Source organism: Doryrhamphus excisus, linkage group LG13 (genome assembly GCF_037039965.1).
Source record: "Doryrhamphus excisus strain RoL-2023G ecotype Guam linkage group LG13, RoL_Dexc_Guam_v1.1, whole genome shotgun sequence".
Classification (NCBI taxonomy): domain Eukaryota; kingdom Metazoa; phylum Chordata; class Actinopteri; order Syngnathiformes; family Syngnathidae; genus Doryrhamphus; species Doryrhamphus excisus.
In genome coordinates this window covers 4,322,511-4,343,256 of record NC_136369.1, presented here as the reverse complement: position 1 = coordinate 4,343,256, position 20,746 = coordinate 4,322,511, and the positions used below count along the sequence as shown (strand labels likewise).

Here is a 20,746-nt window from a genome sequence, read left to right as displayed (position 1 = left end):
ACTCTTTAATCACATGACATGTCATTACTAAAAAAACAAAAAAGCTACTATCAGTTGCATTTGTTTAATGATAAATACATACACATTTTCAACACTCCTTCACCTTAGCTCATCTATTACAAGACATTTTGTGTTGGATAACGGCACACCAAATGTACGCAACTGCATTCCTTTTATTGTTGTTGTTGCAATGGTTTGGGAGTTTGTTATTGTTTTTATTTGCTGGGTCTGAGCGTCCTGCTCATAGCTGCAAAGGAGTATAGCAGGTGTCTGCATCTCAGGAGTAAGATCTATATTTAGCAAATCCTCTCAATGACTGCACATGTTGGACAGTCTGCAGGGAAACTCAGGAAAGCATGACTCAAACGCAAACACGCTTTGATGTGCACGTACCGCTCGTATTTACTAACAAACTAAGATTTTGTCCGCAGTGTGGACACACATGCCTTTGCATGAGGGGGGTTGCTTGGTGATGCTTGTAAATATGGACAACTGCACACACTAATTGCATTCGCTATTTAAATATGTTTATCAACAGGTTCAATTGATGACCAATTTTCCCCATTAAACTGGTCAATTCAATAGTTACACATCAATACATCACTTCATACACCAAGCAACCATCGTCATCGTCCAGCTCTTTTCAATAATCCAGCCAAAGACATTATAATCCATTGTAGGCCGTTGGTCACCTGGAGTTCAGGAGTCTGTTAAATGGACAGCCTCTGGGAAATAGACATGAGTGATGAGTCGTTCATGAACGATACGACTCTTTGAGGCAAACGTGTAATGACATTCATTCATTTCCTCACGAGTCACGGGGGTGCTGGAGCCTATCCCAGCTGTCTTCAGGCGAGAGGCGGGGTACACCCTGGACTGGTCGCCAGCCAGTCGCAGGGCTTTTTTGGAATCTGGGAAAACCCACACATGCACGGGGAGAACATACAAACTCCACACATGCAGAAATGGCCGAGGGGGGAATCTTAGCTGTGAGGCTTGCGTGCTAACCACTCGGCCGCCGAGCAGCGGTGTAATGACATGATAACCCAATATTAGTGTGTTTTGTCATTTCATATGATATTTATGATTTATTATGGTGTTCATGTGAACATGGCAAAAATCTTCATCTTTAATAACATGAAGCAACATTTTATTGCAAACTGATATTTTAAAGACAACCTATTTTGACCACGAAAAATATGAGGAGTCATTTGAGAGCCTTTTAGGGAGCTGTGCCAAAATAACCAGCTCTTTTACCATCACTAATTTTCATCCTCTGAAGACTCCGAAACAGTCCCAGTAACGGCAACAACCAATGGCGATAATTAGTCATAAAACCCAACATGACAAAGTAAGTATGTATGTTGAGTAGTATTCTTCGCATGGAAATACAGCACACACCCGTTCTACTGAATGTGGCATATGCTCTCGTTTTGTAGTGCAGAGTCAGTGACGCCATTCCCAGTGAACAGTGCTTCCACTGGTTTACTCATGGGGTGTCACGAAGATACACACATATGAGAAAACACGATACACACAATCGGATCTACAAGATGAGATGAGATTTTAACATGACTTTAGAGAAAAGTACACTAAAAATGTATACAACAATACAGTGGTGTGAAAAAGTGTTTCCTGATTTCTAATTTTTGTCACACTTGATGTTTCAGATCATCCAAAAAATGTAAATATTAGTCAGTGACAACACAACTGAATGCAGTTCTTAAATTAACCTTTTATTATTAAGACAAAAAAATACTAAAGTGATTGCTCCTGTTCAAACATACATGAACTGAGATTAATTTTGATTTATCAATCTGGAAAAGATTATGAAGCCATTTCTATAGCTTTGGGCTGCCAGCGAACCACAGTGAGAGCCTTTATCCACGAAAACATGGAACGGTGGTGAACCTTTCCAGGAATAGCCAGCCAACCAAAATGTCATAAAAGACCCCACAACAACATCCAAAGAACTGCGGGCCTCACTTTCCTCAGTTAAGGTCAGTGTCCATGCCTCCACCATACGAAAGACTTTAGGCAAAAACGGCCCACCATAAAACATCTTGATGATCCCCAAGACCTTTGGAAAAATACTCTATTGAACTTGGAAGGTGTGTGTCCTATTACTTCTGGCCTAAATGTAACACCACATTTCAGAAAAAATCATACCAACAGTAAAATATGGTGGTGGTAGTGTGATGGTCTGGGGATGTTTTGCTGCTTCAGGACCTGGATAATTTGTTGTGATGATTCTGCTGTCGACCAAAAAAATCCTGTTCATGTCTTCAGGTTGGGCGGCACGGCGGGCTAGTGGTTAGCGTGCAGACCTCACAGCGAGGAGACCAGGGTTCAATTCCACCCTCGGCCATCTCTGTGTGGAGTTTGCATGTTCTCCCCGTGCATGCTTGGGTTTTCTCCGGGTACTCCGGTTTCCTCCCACATTCCAAAAACATGCTAGGTTAATTGGCGACTCCAAATTGTCCATAGGTATGAATGTGAGTGTGAATGGTTGTTTGTCTACGTATATGTGCCCTGTGATTGGCTGGCGACCAGTCCAGGGTGTACCCCACCTTTTGTCCAAAGACAACTGGGATAGGCTCCAGCACCCCAGCAACCCTTGTGAGGAAAAAGCGGTAGAAAATGAATGAATGAATGAATATCTTCAGGTTGTAATCACCTTGAGTTCTGCAGCAGGACAAGGAATCCAAAACACACCAGTAAGTCAACCTCTGAATGACTGAAGAAAAACCAAATGAAAACACGTGGCCTAGTAGTCAAAGTCCTGATCTGAATCCTATTGGGATGCTGTGGCATGACCTTTAAAATGTAGTTCATGCTCAAAAACACTTCAATGTGGCTGAATTGCAACAATTCTGGAAAGATGGGTGGGCAAAAATTCCTCCACAGCACCGTGAGAGACTCACTGCCAGTTGATGGCAGTTGTAGCAATTGCAGTTATTAGGTTTAGGTTGTTACACTCTTCTACATATATGTTATGTGTATGCTAAAGGCCCCGACTTCAAACCACTCCGTTCATGCCGTTGTGCTGTGGAACAAACGCCACGATACTGAAACCAATGCAAAAACGGGTCCGGGTCATAGCCAGCTCCTTCAATAAATCCAATAATGGCAGTCATTAAAACATATTAGTATTGATGCAAAGATGAGAATTTTTCTTGATACCATGGGAAATAGGAAATAATACACAAGTCTTTGCTTTACTCTTTAATAGCACTTTTAATACCACCTTTGCTTGATTTTCAACTTAACATCCATCATGCCAGCTCTGAGCTTCAAAGGAAAAGCCAGTAAAAGTCCTCCATATTTCAGCATGTTCAGGATATTGCGGATATCATCAATTATCTGTGGTTTTACCTCCCACTGAGCTGGCTGAAAGTCCACAGCTAAGTGTGGGCGCCATCAAGTGTCAGCATATGAAATTACAACTGCAGTCATTTAAGATTTGATTTCTTTCACAACTGATATGGCTCTGTTCTACTGACTAAGTGACTAAACAATGTATGGTACAACTACACACATACTAAAACCCTGCATCAACTTTATTTTTGTTTATCAGTGTTTTGATTTACACTGTCAAATATGTAATAAACATTTTCTCTACATGATACATATCTGTTCAGTTGTTTTTCCCTTTGAAACAAACACTAAAAAAACAGATAACAATTTGTGCTTTTCATGATTTATCTTTAAAACTAAATAATAACATTTTCTTTTCGTTATTGGTTAATTCAATCAAATATGAAGAATAAAATTGTAGCTGAGTTACCCATGTAGAGATTTCCGGGGGGGTCAGCATGCATACAACATTTTTTTGTGGTTGGCTAAATTTACGGTCAAAAATTACAGACATTGACGCACATTTTATGTATTTTATTTGCTTAATTTAAGCATTTCCCAGCAGAAACACATAAACAATAAACAAACAAAAATAATCTAAGTTAAATAAACTAAAATATGTAAAGCATTTGGAGCTGCACGACCCAGGTTCAATTCCACTCTCGGCCATCTCTGTGTGGAGGTTGCATGTTCTCCCCGTGCATGTGTGGGTTTTCTCCGGGTACTCCGTTTTCCTCCCACATTCCAAAAACATGCTAGGTTAATTGGCCACTCCAAATTGTCCATAGGTATGAATGTGAGTGTGAATGGTTGTTTGTCTACATGTGCCCTGTGATTGGCTGGCCACCAGTCCAGGTTGTACCCTGCCCCTCGCCGAAGACAGCTGGGATAGGCTCCAGCACCCCAGTGACCCTCGTGAGGATAAGTGGCAGAAAATGAATGAATGAATGTAAAGCATTCAGAAGATGGAATCAAAGATGCTGTAGTATTCTGCACTGTCACTATTGTCCCTGTAATGTTCTGTGGGATACACAAGTACCAGACGTAAGCGCTGAAAAAAAACAGGCTTTTATTGCAGGTTTGAATTATCTCACAGCAGGCATGAGAAACCCTAATAAAAAGACAGACTACCGTTGCGGCTGTAACCTACACTAAGCTAAAACTCAACTCTGAACCCCCCAACCTTCCTGACTGGTGTTATAGCAACACACACAAACGAGTTTATTTATGTCTTAAATGCCTTATTTTTCCATTACTATGTGTACTATATTGAGTAATACAAGTATAAAGGTGACTATGGGGGTGTTATGTCATGTCTAGAGGGCTTTAATGGTGTTGAAAATGTATTTAGTAGTTCGTAACAGGTTGTCTATGCTCCTACAAAAATATTTCACTTATAAGTAAGAAATGCTACTTCACTTATGGTGTAGTTCAACTTGACATGCAAAACAGAATGAAAACAATAACTTGAACTTGAACTGCTCATTTATTCATATTTGATTCCATAGATGTATTGTCAAACAACAATGAGGACAATGCATCGCCAATCAAATGACATGCATGTAAATGAAATGTTTTGGTCAATAGGTTTGTATTTTATGTGTTTATGACATTCGCACATGGAAAATATAACCTTGTTTTCCATCACAATGTTCCCACCTTCATCTCAATTCAGAACACCTACGCTTTCATCACCCCTTTTTCTCTAGCTCGTCAGTGGGCACAGTAATGGTGAATTATGAAGAAATAATTGCTTTTCTGTGTTCCATGGTTGTACTTCTCGGGCAATTGTTTGTGGCAGTTTCAAAATACATATAAAAAAAATACAATACTCATGGTTGCTCGAGAGAAAATGCCATAACAGTTACAGAAAAATAATGTTTTATACTCAAGTAACTATACATTTATTCAAGAGTTGAGGCTTGTATTCATGTGGATATAACCATGAAAAATAAAGGTGGAACACAGCTATATGAATGTACAATAAAAGAACCTTGTATGATCAAACACTTCTAGTCTGGAACAATCCAACCCAAATTGTACCTAAAGGGACACTGACATTGGCTATGATACAACACACTACAGTATTGGGGCGGCACGGTGTTCCAGGGGTTCACTTGCTGGCCACACAGTCAGGAGATCGGGAAGACGTGGGTCCACATCTCCGTATAAAACTGCATGTTAGGTTAATCGGTGACTGGTGTGAATGGTTGTTTGTCTGTATGCCGCCTGGGATTGGTTGGCGACCAGTCCAGTGTGTACCTCACACTCAGCCTCTCGGCCAAAGTCCCCTGGGATAGGCTCCAGCATACTAATGAGGACCCTAATGAGGATAAGCGGCATAGAAAAGAGGTGGATGGATGTAATGGGGTGGTTTAGTTCACTCTTCCAGTGTCTCATTTGGAAGTGCAAAAATCCTACAGTCGGCGGTACCACAAATGCATCACTTGCAGCCGCGGCGCACAGCTGTGCTAATTAGCTTGTTTTTAAAGCGTGTAGGTCTATTGTTCGCTTGATTGGCGTGGCGTGTCACTGGCAATAGAGAAGTGCAAATCGCTTCTGCTGCTTTTGTTTGCGCCGTGGCAGAAGCATTGACGGTAACGTTTGTATTTTCTGCATATTGCCGTCTTCATGCTTGTAGTGGGCTGTTTAGTCTCGTCTTTCAGTGATCCGCTGCTGCCTTGTTATGCACGACTGCCTTGCGATTGTAGCAGGATGGAGTCCTCCAGCTCATCATGTGTGTTGTCTGCTGAGACTGTTGGCCAATCACGGCTAAAGGGCCCCCTAAAAGGGGCGTGTTATTGTGTCGGCCTCGTGCTTGTTCCTACGTAGTAACTTCTCTTCCTGGTCGCCTCGTGTGTTCCGGGGCTCCTCAGGAAATGAGAGGAGGTTAGCATAACAATTATGCCAATTATGTAGAAAGGTGTGAGTTAATTGTTATATTGTGGTTCTACTGTTCCTGTAGTGCCCACCATCTTTGTGGCTTCAGGTGGTCTCTTTCTCCCAGTGTTCCAGTGGACAGGTATGTGTCTCTGTCTGTGGCGTCCCAGCCATTTGTGTGATTTTGTTTCATCATTACAGTTTTCCCATTGGTGCTTGATCTCCCTTTTCGTTGGCGTGGGAAAACTTTTTTTTTATAACGAATATCCGGCTCATCCCTACCCGTGACCTTGGTGAAGATAAGCGGCATAGAAAATTTGATATTTCTAATGGTGGCATATTGCACTGTATGAGATGCATGGAGTTACCTAAAATGAAATACATACAAGAGTATGACTGATGACAATTAGTTTGACTTTTTAACAGCAAATCACTGTGTAATTTTAGTCCGACATTAATATTAGTACCTCTTTGTGACCATTTTATATTTAAAATGCAACTCTATCAAAGATGGCATTTTTGCAGAATAGAAATATAAAATGAGTACATTGTTTCGTAAATAAAATAATAAAAGCCTACAAATCACTTGCACACATACACAGTACACATAATTGAATAATGACTATAGCAACTTCTGAATTTCAGACCTAAAATAACATACATAGTATTTAAGCCCCACCCATGTCAGGTTACACCACACCCACTTCCGGCTTATACCCCGCCCACTCAAAGTACAGATAATTTAGATGGGTGAACAAATACGATGTATCTGGTGTACTCGCTCATCCCTAATACTGACGACACACAAACATACTAACTCATACTGAAGCTGCAATACATTTTTCCATCATTTTTCAGCCTCTGTTGAATGCAAGATACTTCAGATTAAAAATACTTCATTCATTCATTTTCTACCGCTTATCCTCACGAGCGTCGTGGGGGGTGCTGGAGCCTATCCCAGCTGTCTTTGGGCGAGAGGCAGGGTACACCCTGGACTGGTGGCCGGCCAATCACAGGGCACATGTAGACAAACAACCATTCACACTCACATTCATACCTATGGACAATTTGGAGTGGCCAATTAACCTAGCATGTTTTTGGAATGTGGGAGGAAACCAGAGTACCCGGAGAAAACCCACGCATGCACGGGGAGAACATGCAAACTCCACACAGAGATGGCCTGAGGGTGGAATTGAACCCTGGTCTCCTAGCTGTGAGTTCTGCGTGCTATTAAAAATACTTATTTTCCAAAATGTGTTCATTTGTTTGTTTGCTGCTGGACAAAAAAACCCTAAACATTTCATAGGTTTTGAAATAGAGAAAGTGGGAACCTACAAAACCCGGTCATTCATGCGTCCAAAGCTAGGCAAACATCTCCTTTGCCTCGTTTCCCCCCTCAAAGACTGATCTCCAAAGGAATCTATCGGGACGACTGCTGTGAGCAGATGCCTCACAAACACTGTTGCTGAATTTAATAATAAGAATAATAATCATAATACATTTTATTTATATTGGACTTTACATTACAGAAATCTCAAAGTGCTACAAAGAAAGCATAAAACCTACAGTGAAGCAACAAAACAACACAACAAAAGTATATATAGATTTTTAAAAAGGGCTAAGAAAAGGCCTTAATAAAAAGGTAAGTCCTTAGGCTCCGTTTAAAGGAATCCACAGTCTGTGGTGCTCTCAGATGGTCGGGAAGAGCATTCCACAGACTGGGAGCAGCCGAGCAGAAGGCTCGATCGCCCATGCTGTGCAGTTTGGTTCTGGGGACCCTGAGGAGGTTGGCTGTACTAGAGCGGAGTGTGCGTCTGGGGGAGGAGGAGTTCCTTTAGGTAGGCTGGGCGATCTTCTTATATTCACTCCTCAGTTCCACACGGAGCCAGTGCAGTGATTCCAGGATGGGGGTGATATGATCGTATTTCCGCACCCTCATCAGGATCCTAGCAGCGCTGTTCTGGATGTATTGGAGCTTGTGAATGCTCTTGCTAGAATTTGCAATGATTGCATAAGCCGATGGCAGTTATTAGAGAAATGGCCTTACCTTGGCCACCCCAATGAGACTTCTGGCTCCACCACTGAGGATGTGTGATATGCAATATGAACTATGATGATAAAATACTGACTAGGGATGAGCAAGTACACCTGCATCTCTGCACCCATCTAAATTATCTACTTGGAGTGGGTGGGTGGGACATAAAGTGGGCGTGGTTTAACCGTAAAAGTGTGGGGCTTACATCTGTACATTATTTTAAGTCTGAAATTGACATGGATGGATCAGAAGTAGCTATATTTATTATTATCCTGCTATATGTGTAAGTGATCTGTAAGACTTATTTATTTTTTTAATGATCCGTGTGAACAGGCTGCATTCCTCCCCCATTCCAAAAACATGCTAGGTTAATTGGTGACTCCAAATTGTCCATAGGTATGAATGTGAGTGTGAATGGTTGTTTGTCTATATGTGCCCTGTGATTGGCTGGCAACCAGTCCAGGGTGTACCCCACCTCTCACCCGAAGACAGCATGTCCGTGACATGAGTGAGGATAAGCGATATAGAAAATGGATGGATGGATGGATGGATGGATCTGTGTGAACATGCAATGATGGCAAAAAAGGGAAATCATCTGTCAGCCTTGTTCACTGTATTTTTCTCAAAAGACGCAGCGTTCAGTACTTGAAGCAAAGTTTTCCAAGTGACTTTATCTCACCAGCCAAAGTGTGCAGACGGGGGCAAAAAAAATAAGACCGGCAGTGACCGGCACACAAGTGATCTCCATCACCTGTCTGCCTCAGACTCATCAGATGATCTAATTCCCCAAACATTACTGCAAAATGTTCACACAAAAGGTGAAATATTGCAGCTATATTATTAATTGGGGTGAAGAACAAGAACTGCTTTCCAATTACGTATGTGCTTTTATAGTGTAGTGTAGTGTAGTGTATATGTATGCGTGTGTGTCTGAGTCTCTTCTACCTGCTCCATCACAGTGCAGAAGAGAAAGAGTTGACAGATGTCTGTGTGTGCATAAACTCCCCATTGAATAAATTAGGCCACTGTTGGATTGGTTCAGTCCCATCTCTTATTCTTTCATCTATTCAGAAAATGATGGACTTGTGTTCCTCTCAGGGAGCGAAGATACCAACCAAAGAGATGAGCTGAGGGTAGAACCTCTCTCGATGCTACAGGTGAGACAAAACTACAATATTAAAAAAACTCTTCTACTCACCCATACAGTTACATTAGTTGTCTATTATTCGTCATTCTTAGGAATGTGATTAAGGTGATGGCCAGAGAGACAATACAGTAAAACTGGTGAGACAAAACTTCAGTGTCATAATCTGCTTTTCCTCCATCCCTGTCTTTCTTGATGAGTTGTTCATGTTTGTCCTCTTTCAGGAAAACGACAAAGATAGCAGCCAAATACAAGATGAAAGAGCATAATCCTTTACAATGGTACAGATGCGGCAAAACGTACATTCTTTGTTTTTTGGTCCATGCTAAGTGCAGTCTGCCAAAACAGGTTTGAGTACAATTTATTGCAGTGCTTCTTTTTCCACCATTTAGGACAATGCCCCTCCAGAAGTAGATGATGATCACTCCTCTCATGGACTAACAGAAGGGCAAAAGCTCCCTTACACCGAGACACAACACCATAGGTGTATCAATGGAAGACCTGCTGAAACCGCCTTCTGAAAGTTGCATTCTGCTGGGACTAGTGCTCCAACAAGCAAGTATTTTCTGGAGAACCCATTGGATGATATTAGACATTATCACATACTCCAGTATTAATTGGCCCTGTACCCAAGAAACCGCCCATGAATGATACGGGAAAAGGCCGAAATGATACTGTGTCAAAGCCCAGGGCAGTGATACTGATAAAATATAGAGTGTAACCATGTCCAGTATCAGCCCCCGTAGCTGTCCTCTCAGAGCGCGCTGCTCTGGTATCGTGCCCGTGAAACAACCAATCAGAGAACAGCGTACAAGCATGAACACACAGCGTTCGTTTTGCTGCCGTCTGTGCTCTGTCAACATGTCAGCGGTTGACACTCCCGGCGAAAGAAAATATAGGGAAAATAGCAAACAGAATATTAGAAATGGAACGTTTTATCACCATTAATGAGGAGGACACTCTTGAAATGATCGAAGAAACTAAAAATGCAAATACAGGTCGGAAAACCAAGGGCGACCTCAAGCTTTTTTCTGAATGGCTCATCAACTGCAAGAACGAACGAAGACTAATAGAAAGTATTCCCCCGCCTGAGTTAGACAAATACGTGTCTATGTTTATTTTATCAATCAGAAAAGAAAATGGGGATGAATACGAGCCTTCTCTCAAATCACAATTCAACTCTCTGGCACGTTACATGATGGAAAAACGAAAGCTAAACTTCCATGAAGGCGAACAGTTCAGACACAGCCGTGACGTGTTGAATGCCAAATACATGTAATAAACTGAAAATTTTCTGGAAACAAAATGGTCTTTTGATTAAATAGTACGTGATAATAAGATCATCACATGGTTTGTCTGGTATCAGGCCCAGTATCTGATACTGACGTTTGGGGGGGCATGATACCTGGCCTGATACCAGACAAACCATGTGATAACCTATCATTATGGATATCAGTTTGAACAACACTATTGGTAATGGTTTTATTTCACTTGAACATGCATCAGATTACAATTGAATGCATCCCATAATCAGTTCCCAGTTCCACATGTCCAAAAGGAGTAGGAAGAAGCAAAGCTTATTAAATCCTACCCCTCCATCTGGTACTTTTACAATCAGTAACTGTTACATTTGTTCACTTCCTGCTTTCCATAATACAGTTTAAGGTTTTTTTTTCTTTTAGTAATGCACCTCATACCGAAGTACGAGGTGATATGAGCATCCAATGCCATAATGGGTACCATAGTAAGTGTCAATATAGTGATATATATAGCACATCATGACTGGTTCAAGACTCTTCATCCTTGTATTTAGCAAACATCAACTGCTTGTATTGTTTCTTGAATTGGCTCATCGTTGTGCATTGTTTGAGGTCCTTACTCAATCCATTCCATAGTTTGATTCCACATACTGAAATGCTATGGCTAGCATAACGTAGTCCTAGCATAGAAGTGTTTCAAATGTACTTCTTCCCTGAGATCATATTTCTCCTCTCTTGTAGAGAAGTATTGGATGACATTTTTAGCTAATTGGTTATTTTTAGCCTTATGCATTATTTTAGCTGTTTGAAGATGAACTATATCAGCAAGTTGAAGTATTTGTGATTTTAGAAATAAGGAGTTAGTATGTTCTCTGTAGGCGGCATTATGAATTATCCTTACTGACCTTTTTTGCAGTACATTTAGCGAGTGAAGATTGCTTTTATAGTTATAGTGCACCATTACTGTGGAGTTTGTACAAAGTACATCAAAAGTACATACAATCTCTAGAAGAAACAATTTAAATGTGCGTCATGTTCCTCGTTCACAACAATGAAAGCTTTTACAGGAAGGACATTTCTTTATTAGTGTACCATTAAAAGATTAGCTGAATAATATTCCTGAGACCAGGGTATGCATGATCTGCGTTAGCAAGAATAATAATGGACATACAGTATGTGATGACACAAATATCTGACAACAAAGAGGAGTTTCTGTCTCTTACATTCAATTGTGATGGTGTACCAGTTTTTCAGTCCTCCAAATGTAGTATTTGGCCAATATTATGTTGCGTTAATAATTAAGATACTACCTAGGAGTACATATAAGCATGTACTTTTGTGTGCCAGACATGCCCTGTTTTCTTTTTTTAATTATTTGTAATAATTTGTTGAGGAATGTGCCAATCTTTCACAGGCTGGTTTTGACTGACAGGATCCGAATGATCAGTCTTTGAGAAACAAAAGTACACACACTGTGGTGTGTTTGTGATACAATAACACAGGATTATTACAGACTTTTAAGCAGTTTAATGGTGAGTATGGCTGTGGAATATGCCTTCAGTGCAAGAAGGGAAGACCATTTGGGGCATAAAGACACATGGTACTACAAACAGCAATCATGGAACGAGATCTCTTCTCTAAACCCCCAGGTATTGTTGCTCAGGTTCCAAGAGATCTAACAGAACGCAAATTCTGGAAAGGCTGTGAGTGGCAGCACTGGCGTTTGTACTACAGCTTGCCAGTTCTGAAAGGCATACTCTTATGTATGTACATAAGTATCACTCTGATTGGGCGATACTGATGGAGGACGGGCTCATTCTGTTTCGGTCTGAATTAAATGCTGAGCTAATAAACTGGCTAGCTCATTGCCCGGCTTGACCACCTTGTAGTTGGCCATCTTTGATGAGGGTGTTGAAAGTGTTGAAAGGTGGAAACACCCACTGATTCAAAGGTACACTACTGATGATGTCTCCCAAAATTAGTATGCTGTGCAGAAAAAAAAGCTAATGTGCTAGTTTATGTTTTTTGGCTAACATGACTTGGTTTCTGTTATATCTACTATATTGGGTAATACCAGTGTAAAAGCGACTATAGTTAGTTAAACCTCAGCTACAGGAGGTTTTCGTCCCGGTAGCAGAACACTGGACCAGCTCACACTTGCAAGGGTACGGTGAAGTGTTCTGGGGCAGACTTGGGACACACTGGAGGGATTATGTCTCACAGCTGGCCTGGGAACGCCTTGGTGTCTTCCCAGTTGAACTGGAAGAAGTGGCTGGGGACTGGAAAGTCTGGACTTACCGACTTGAGACTGCTACCTCTGTGACCCGGATAAGCGGAAAGGATGGATGGATGGATGGATGGGAGGTGACTATAGGGTTGTTATATCATGTCTTGTGGGCTCTAATAATGTTTAGGGTATTTAGAATGTTGTAAACAGGTTCCCTATGCCCCAACTACTGCAATGAGCAAGGGGTTACTGGACTTGTCAAAGACATCCAGGAACCGCGTCCGCATGACCACACCCAGGTGCCCTGTGCAAGAACCCCTTTACTCAATACCTCTTTTACACGGCTGACAACTGTCAAATGGCTGCGATCATGTTGTGAATCCTGAACTAGTACACAAATATGAATTAAAGTTGAGGGTGTATATGAAAATAATAAGGCCATGCTAATGAGGAAAACTGTGATAAGAAATGTAGAAAGTCCAGAGGAAATATATCCATGTGTCTCATTACAAAAAAGGTTTAAAGGATAATTCAAAAATTACTTTGAAGCTAAAACTTTGATATTCCCCCCCAAAATATGCCTATACAGTGCTTTAATTTTGTCCTTTAAGCTAAATATGTTTACCATTGCTTCATCTTGCAGTAGCTGTCAAGCTCCCTACATTTTGCTTAGAGCAAGGCTGTCAGGTTTGTCTTAGCTCATTTCATGCCATAAATTATCCAGGCCGAGTGGTTACCTCATCAGCCTCAGAGTGAAGAGACAGAGGCTTCTCTGGTGTAACATCTGTGTGGAGTTTGCATGTTGTTCTTCGTGCCTGCGAGGTTCCTCTCACATTGCCAGAACATGCATATGAAACTGGAGACTGTCAATTGTCCATGGATGTGAATAGTGACCTTGCGTCTCGTCCAAATCAACTGGGATGGTCTCTGCCTCACGTGACCCAAATGAGGAATATGACGGAATATGAGGAATATATCAACTCGATTCCTCATTCAACTCGAGTCATCGGGTTTTCCGGACTATGTCGCATTCTTTTTCATGGTTTGGCTGGTCCTGCGACTTGCACCCTGAGCAACATATGTTTTTCTTCAAACAACCACGAGAGGCTTGTGTGCCTAATCTACTCCTATCGCTCTTTTACTACTGCAATTTAACAACGTAATCATCAACTTTTAAAGACAACAGAGAAAGATGCAGCAAAAATGCCCCACAAAAGAAAATCATATTCTGCAGATTACAGGCTAGTTACTATTGTAGTTAGATGTTGTGGATGGCTATAGTCATCTGTCAATAAGTCATATTAATGTATCACCTATTGATGTTACATTAACAGACACTTATTTAGCCTGATTTTCTCCATTATTGTTATGACTACAACGTGCCTTTCAAGATTAAATGTTTCTTGTTGCGCTCTGATTTTATACACCCCCCCCCCCAAAAAAAAACAAAACACAAAATACAGTATAGTGCAGTGCGACTTTTCTCTTTCTTCATTGTGCATTTTTGGCTGGTGTGACTTATATTCCTGAAAAGCCATCAAAACGCATTCTGGACCAAAACACCATGTTTTATTTCATCAAATATTCATGTATTTTGCAGATTAATCATGAAATACAAGTTTGAGAACTTAAAAATGAATAAGCTTTACTGAATGTTTTTTTTCCCCCCACACAACCTCATCAGCACTGAATGACCGTGTACGGTACAAACATTTTACTATTTTAAGTGGTGATAATCCAAATCCTCAAAGTTACTTCTAAAAACCTGTCACGTGAGTTTTTTTTTTGTGGCAAATGCCAAATGTATCCCTGTGGTGGTCGAAACTGTTACATTCAGTTATGGTATAGGTAATTGTACAGTAACACAAACACCGGTAAATTGAATTAAATACAAAGATATATAAAAGACATGATACAGAGTTAAAATGATGTCAAAACCTCACAAACACTAAACATTTTACTCCAGCCCAACAACTGTGTGGGTTGCAAATAAAAACATCATTCAAACCAATGCATTTTGCAATTGCAAATAAACGCACCAATCAAACAAATACATGTTTTACACATACAAAGGAACATTTCTATAATTACAACCAAAAAAACCATCCTTGAAGTGCCAAATATCCTTCAAGTAGAAAAAGCAATTCTATGGCAAACTTTCAAGTGACTTTTGTCTCAAGCTTACCACTGTCATGTGACGTTTGGCACGAGGTGAGATTGGTGGCACTACACTTCATGGAAGTGAAATTCAATAATCGTTTGTTTCTTTTTATTTGTAGAAGGTCCCTGTCTTACTTGCCAGCCCGATGTAGGACCCTACGAAATCTGTTTTTTATTCCAAATAATTTTTTTTCTGTTTTAAAGGGAACCTATAATGCAAATTTTCAGCCTTTTATATTGAGTTGTGGACTAACCTGCACAGAAAGCCTTCTACATCTTTCAGAATCTGCAACTACAATTTTGCCCAGAAATAGATGTAGCTTGGCTAACTTGGATGTTAACCTCTGCACACATTGCTACAAAATCTTCAACAAACGCTAATGCCCATGTTAGTAACGGGTGCATGGGTTTTCATATTTCCCTTCGATGCATCACTTTTCACTTTCTGGTTGCTGCAGAGCATCCATTTCAATGTGAAAGAAGCAGGCTGGGTTCTTGAAAAAAACAGCAAAAAATACAATTCTGCCACCTTGTGGCTGTTTTTTCGGCTTAAAAACAACACCATATGTGCTCTCTTTTATTGTGGCGTTGCATCATCACCGCTTTGTGGTGCTGTTCATTTTCAAGGCTGGGGAAGTGTGTTGTGTGTGTGTTGAGAATGGCAGTAGATGGCTAATACGAGCTGGGTGCAACAATAAATGTCCTTTTTGTTTTTTTTCACTCAGAACCTACACGTCATCAGAGGGCATTGTAAAATGGTGCTTACATTAAAGCAGTAAAACACAACCTGCTGAAAATATACTCATCCAGCCGCATACGCACACACAGCCGCCCTGGCATGCTCTGCTAAACTGCTAGCTTCCATTCATGTGCCGTAAGAGAGGAATTTCCAAGGTTTTTTTGTTGCTGTTTGGACATGTTTAGCAGCGTTTGTAAGGAAATTCTGCCACGATTGATTGGCCAGCTGGGGAAATACTTCCCTTCTCACCATGATTAGTCTTTGTGAGGTTTTGGCGTGATTTTAACTCCATAATATAATCTTTATAAAACCCACAACAAAAGCCTCAGATCATCCCCAGATCACCGTAAAAATTCAAGTAATTTACATAATTAAAACTATTTTCTAAATGGGGAGTTTTACACGCCCATGTTGCTTTTCTCCCCAATAAGTTTCTCTTTGGTGGAATCCTGAGGTTGCTTAGGAGTCCTCTTCATTTCTTGACTTTTCACCCATGTGTAGGCTGAAGAACCGCCAAGAACCAACATGTTACTGGTCCACCACAGCAGGCTTTTACTAGAAGAGTTGTACACCACGGCTATAACAGTCTGAGCACAGGCCTTTGCTGTGCCTGAGACATTATGTGTCAGTGGACTCGTATACTTGATCTCCAGGCCTGTGACATAACCGATGGCAAAACCGAACACTCCACCAAGCGTCATCATGCCCCAAAAACCCATGTCAGTGAGACGACTAAAGCTGGCGACACGGCCCATCTCCCCGGAAAGAAGAATGAGTGGGAGGAAGAGGATGCAAGCGTTGATATTGTTGTAGTAGGACAGTTTCCAGATATTTTCATCCACCGCGGGCATCGTCTTTTTAGTATAGATGGCATAGAGCGATACGCAGGCACTGGCGAGCACGCCAAAGAAAACACCCGACAAGGACAGGGAGCCTGCTATGCCCTCCTGGTCCACTCCGAGCCAGAATCCACCTGAGAGTGAGAGGAAGAGAGAGTGAGTGAGATAGCATTGTAGACCTTTTTTTTTCAAGAGGCAGGGTTCATCAGGGTACATTCAGGGTACACACTATGGACAATTTATGGTAATGGTAATGGTCTAATTTCATTTGAACATGCATCAGATTAGAATTGAGGGCATCACATAATCAGTTCACTGATTATAACTGATTTCCATTTAGAATCAACAATTAGCCTCACATGTTGTTGGAATGTGGGAGGAAACCGGAGTACCCGGAAAAACCCACGCACGCATGGGGAGAACATGCAAACTCCACACAGAGATGGCACCAATTTACTCCAAAATTAAAGCTATCTTAGCTTCACTTAAAGAGGTTGTAAACGTGTGTCATAGAGATGCAATATTGTCAGTTTGGAGAATTTTTAGAAAATTTTAACTAGCCCGCTGAGTGGATAAGGTTTAAACGGACTTGCTCCACCACTGTTGGTTGAGGTAATTAAGGTAAAATCCATGAATGGAAAGGCAACAAGATCTGCCAGAAGTGATACCTGAAATACCAGACACACAACTTTCAATACAGGGTAGGACTGGGTCATATGGACTGAAACTCACACCCTGACATATTGATGTTGAATATCGATATGCAATGTATATCCCAGTATTTTTACAAAAATTCAAAGCGTGCAAAGTTTTAAAATAAATATAAGTATAAAAAAGTATACAAAAATTGCTGCATATACAATATATACAATATATTTTGTATATATACAAAAAGCAAAATATAATCATCATTCTGCTTTAGGCTGCACAGCGGTCGAGTGGTTAGCGTGCAGACCTCACAGCTAGGAGACCAGGGTTCAATTCCACCCTCGGCCATCTCTGTGTGGAGTTTGCATGTTCTCCCTGTGCATGCGTGGGTTTTCTCCGGGTACTCCGGTTTCCTCCCACATTCCAAAAACATGCTAGGCTAATTGGTGACTCCAAATTGTCCATAGGTATGACTGTGAGTGTGAATGGTTGTTTGTCTATATGTGCCCTGTGATTGGCTGGCGACCAGTCCAGGGTGTACCCCGCCTCTCGCCCGAAGACAGCTGGGATAGGCTCCAGCACCCCAGCGACCCTTGTGAGGAAAAGCAGTAGAAAATGAATGACTGAATGAATTCTGCTTTAGCTATGCTCAAAACGTCAGCTAATACTAAAAGCTCAAAATATGAAAAACTATGCCCCGTTTAAAAGTAAGCAGCAACTCAAAAATACTTTGAACATTCATTCATTCATTCATTTTCTCCGCTTATCCTGAGGAAGCAGGCCTAAATAAACAACTCTGGCTTGTTGAGTAGCTCGATTGTAAATGTATGGGTGTCATTGAGATAACAATTATTTTACAGTATTTTGTGCAGAGCTACTTTGTAAATAAAATGCTGTAATGCTAAGAAAAAAAAGTTGTATGAGGCTACAGGAGATATGCCTACACTTCCCGGTAAAAAAAATGTATGAACCTGAATGACACAATGAAGTAATATGCAGGAGGTGAGTGTCTATGAAGTATACATTGGGGTGCTAATCCTTTGTGGTACTTGTTCTACAGCATGTACTTCACCACAAATAATATACAGTATGCACTGTGCAGTGTTTCAAAGTGACAAGTACCACATACATACCAAGAATGATTCCACAGCACAGTATGGCATTGAAGGAAGTGGTCTGTTTCAGGATCACGTACGTCATCAATACATTAAAGACTGTGGTGAGGGAGCGTCCCACGGTGTAGAAGGCCACTCCGACATGTTTCAGGCACAGGTTGTTGAAGATGATCATGCCGATGAAGACTACCGACAGAGGCAGAACTTCTCGAGAAGTCTTCACGTCGAATTTGACCGACGGGAAGTCAATCAACGACGGGCACAGACCAGACAGCAACTGCATGATCCAGCAAAGTCCCACAGACACCACACACTGATAGAACGTCACAAAAAGCGGTGCATCCAGGTCTCGGTTGTCCAGAAGGTGATTATTGAGGAACACCATTGTTATGGAGACGAACCAATACAAAGCTACCACAGCTGCTATCCTCAGAGCCCGGAAAGTGAAGGTCTCCTCGAGTCCGTCTTGGTCCACAATTTCCGTGCCGGCCATCCTTAAAATGCTGGACCGCTTCAGCTGCGTTCTATTCATGGTTGAATGGAACGTTAAACGTATAAATTAGTTACAAATCGAAACAGACCATACCAGAGATACCAGCGACTGTTATCCCAGCTGCAACATCTTTTCCGCCTATCCTTGTTTCAACATCCGGTGTAAATTCAGGTTGCAAAAATAAGACTGACGGTTTGCAGAAAGTAAGCATTATTTTTCAGTATGCTGTAATATATGCAAAGTTATTATTCTGATTATTTAAATAAATTAGTTTGTGGCGCTTGTTAATTAAAATTATGTCATATTTATGTGATCTTCCTTTTATTCATTTTGTACGGCTTATCTCGTTCAGGGTCACTGTAATGTGAATTTTGTCATAATTAAAACGAGGGAACAATGAGGACAGCTGTATAGTAACACAAAAATTCACGTAGGGTTCTGTTCATTAAATAAGTGCAAATTGTTGTTTCAACTTTAAGGGTTGTCGGGTATTTTATCTTGGAGGTATAACGTCAACCGGAAGTGTACAAAACGTAATTTCCCTGAAGCGCGAAACAACGTTCATCTTTTGAATACATATTTGTTCTGTACCACGGTCTTAAAACCACACACATCGGTGATAATGCATGGGCTCATGAGCACACAATGTGTACAACGTAAACGTCCTACGATTTTAAGAGTCATCACGTATAAATGAACGAAGTAGTCACAAGCTAAGAAATAAACTATATCTGGATTAGCTCTGCACTAGAGGTAAGTTTGCCCTCTTCTCTCTCATGTAAATGGCACGTTAAAAACGACTTTGATTGGACATAGGTAGCATTGCTATCATGCTGAGATCGCGTTTCGTTTTTCAGCGTGTCAATCATGGTCTCAGTGACAGCCCCAGCACTTTCACAATATTGTTCCAAAGAAGCCTCAGCGTGGTTTTAACATGGAAAGAAAAACTTTTTGTACTTACCCGTGATGTAATTTCGTGTACAATTTATGTACGGGCAAGCCAGTCTCCGGAATATATTTTACTTCCTGTTGACATTTTTGCTTTTTATTTAAAGGGCCAGTGCATTGCTTGAACAAACAACAAACACATCCACGAACACTATGAACGAGTTAAGATTTTTATTTTCCATTACTTTTCAGTTTTATTAAAAAATATATTGTTTATTTGAACTCACTAAACCGAATTGTACGTATTTTTAAATGTATTCAATATATTTGAAACGCTAATGAAGTTCAACTTAATTGTAACACAGCATCAGAACAGCAGGTGGCAGCAAATGATTGTTGTCTCTTCAAAAACCACCACAGGATTCAAGGGTGATCCTCATGTCAGGGTTGTCGTTAAATGGTGAAATTGTATAGCATATGAATTGAAAGCACAGCTGGGAAATGAAGTGGTATATGTAATAAGATGCACGTATGCACGTTTATGCATCAAGCTTTCTCATTCTGACCCCACCAACGTCCTTGTTTACCTCACTATTATAAAAAAAAACAAAAACATAAACTACTCATAAAAAGTAAGGGACATTCACAATTCAGATAAAACGACTATAAGGTCAATTTGTGTGACCTCAAAACTTTGGAATCCAAATGTTCAGTGTTTCATGACATTTTTTGCACACTGAACCAGAAGGCAAAGCTCCAAATTGATTGGTACATCTAGTTCACCTATGGTCATGGGCTGTCGGTCGTGACCAAGATTGCGGATACAAGCGGCTGAAATGAGTTTCCTCCATAGGGTGGCTGCACTCACCCTAAGAGATAGGGTGAGGAGAAACTCATCCGGGAGTTTCTCAGAGTGGAGCCACCGCTCCTTCACACCGAGAGGAGCCAGTTGAAGTGTTTTG

General features: G+C 40.9%; 1 protein-coding gene and 1 long non-coding RNA gene across 3 annotated transcripts; one reads left to right on the top strand and one right to left on the bottom strand.

Annotated features, from left to right (window-relative positions):
* The first annotated feature begins 6,348 nt into the window (after nt 1-6,348).
* On the top strand, nt 6,349-9,623 carry LOC131139805 (uncharacterized). The gene is made up of 3 exons (XR_013629692.1): nt 6,349-6,379; nt 9,371-9,429; nt 9,512-9,623. It is a non-coding gene; the product is annotated as an uncharacterized LOC131139805 (long non-coding RNA).
* Nucleotides 9,624-14,925: 5,302 nt separating this feature from the next.
* slc35c1 (solute carrier family 35 member C1) lies at nt 14,926-19,903 on the bottom strand. Of its 2 annotated transcripts, XM_058089703.2 has the most exons (3): nt 19,858-19,903; nt 18,422-18,927; nt 14,926-16,774 (listed from the first exon to the last, which is right to left on the bottom strand). In XM_058089703.2, the coding sequence occupies exons 2-3, from the start codon at nt 18,894-18,896 to the stop codon at nt 16,200-16,202; spliced, it is 1,050 nt and encodes a 349-aa protein (XP_057945686.2). In that variant the 5' UTR covers nt 18,897-18,927; nt 19,858-19,903; the 3' UTR covers nt 14,926-16,199. The 2 variants fall into 2 exon arrangements, with proteins under 2 accessions (XP_057945686.2, XP_057945685.2); XM_058089702.2 differs by lacking the exon at nt 19,858-19,903 and having other exon boundaries at nt 18,422-19,580.
* Nucleotides 19,904-20,746: the final 843 nt, after the last annotated feature.

What these genes read in the sequence shown, in the direction of transcription:
- slc35c1 (XM_058089702.2), bottom strand. Translation starts at nt 18,935, where the DNA reads ATGAATAGAACGCAGCTGAAGCGGTCCAGCATTTTAAGGATGGCCGGC. An exon ending in GTGCTGTGGAATCATTCTTG is followed by an intron (nt 16,775 to 18,421) that starts GTATGTATGTGG and finishes TCTCACTCTCAG; the next exon opens with GTGGATTCTGGCTCGGAGTG.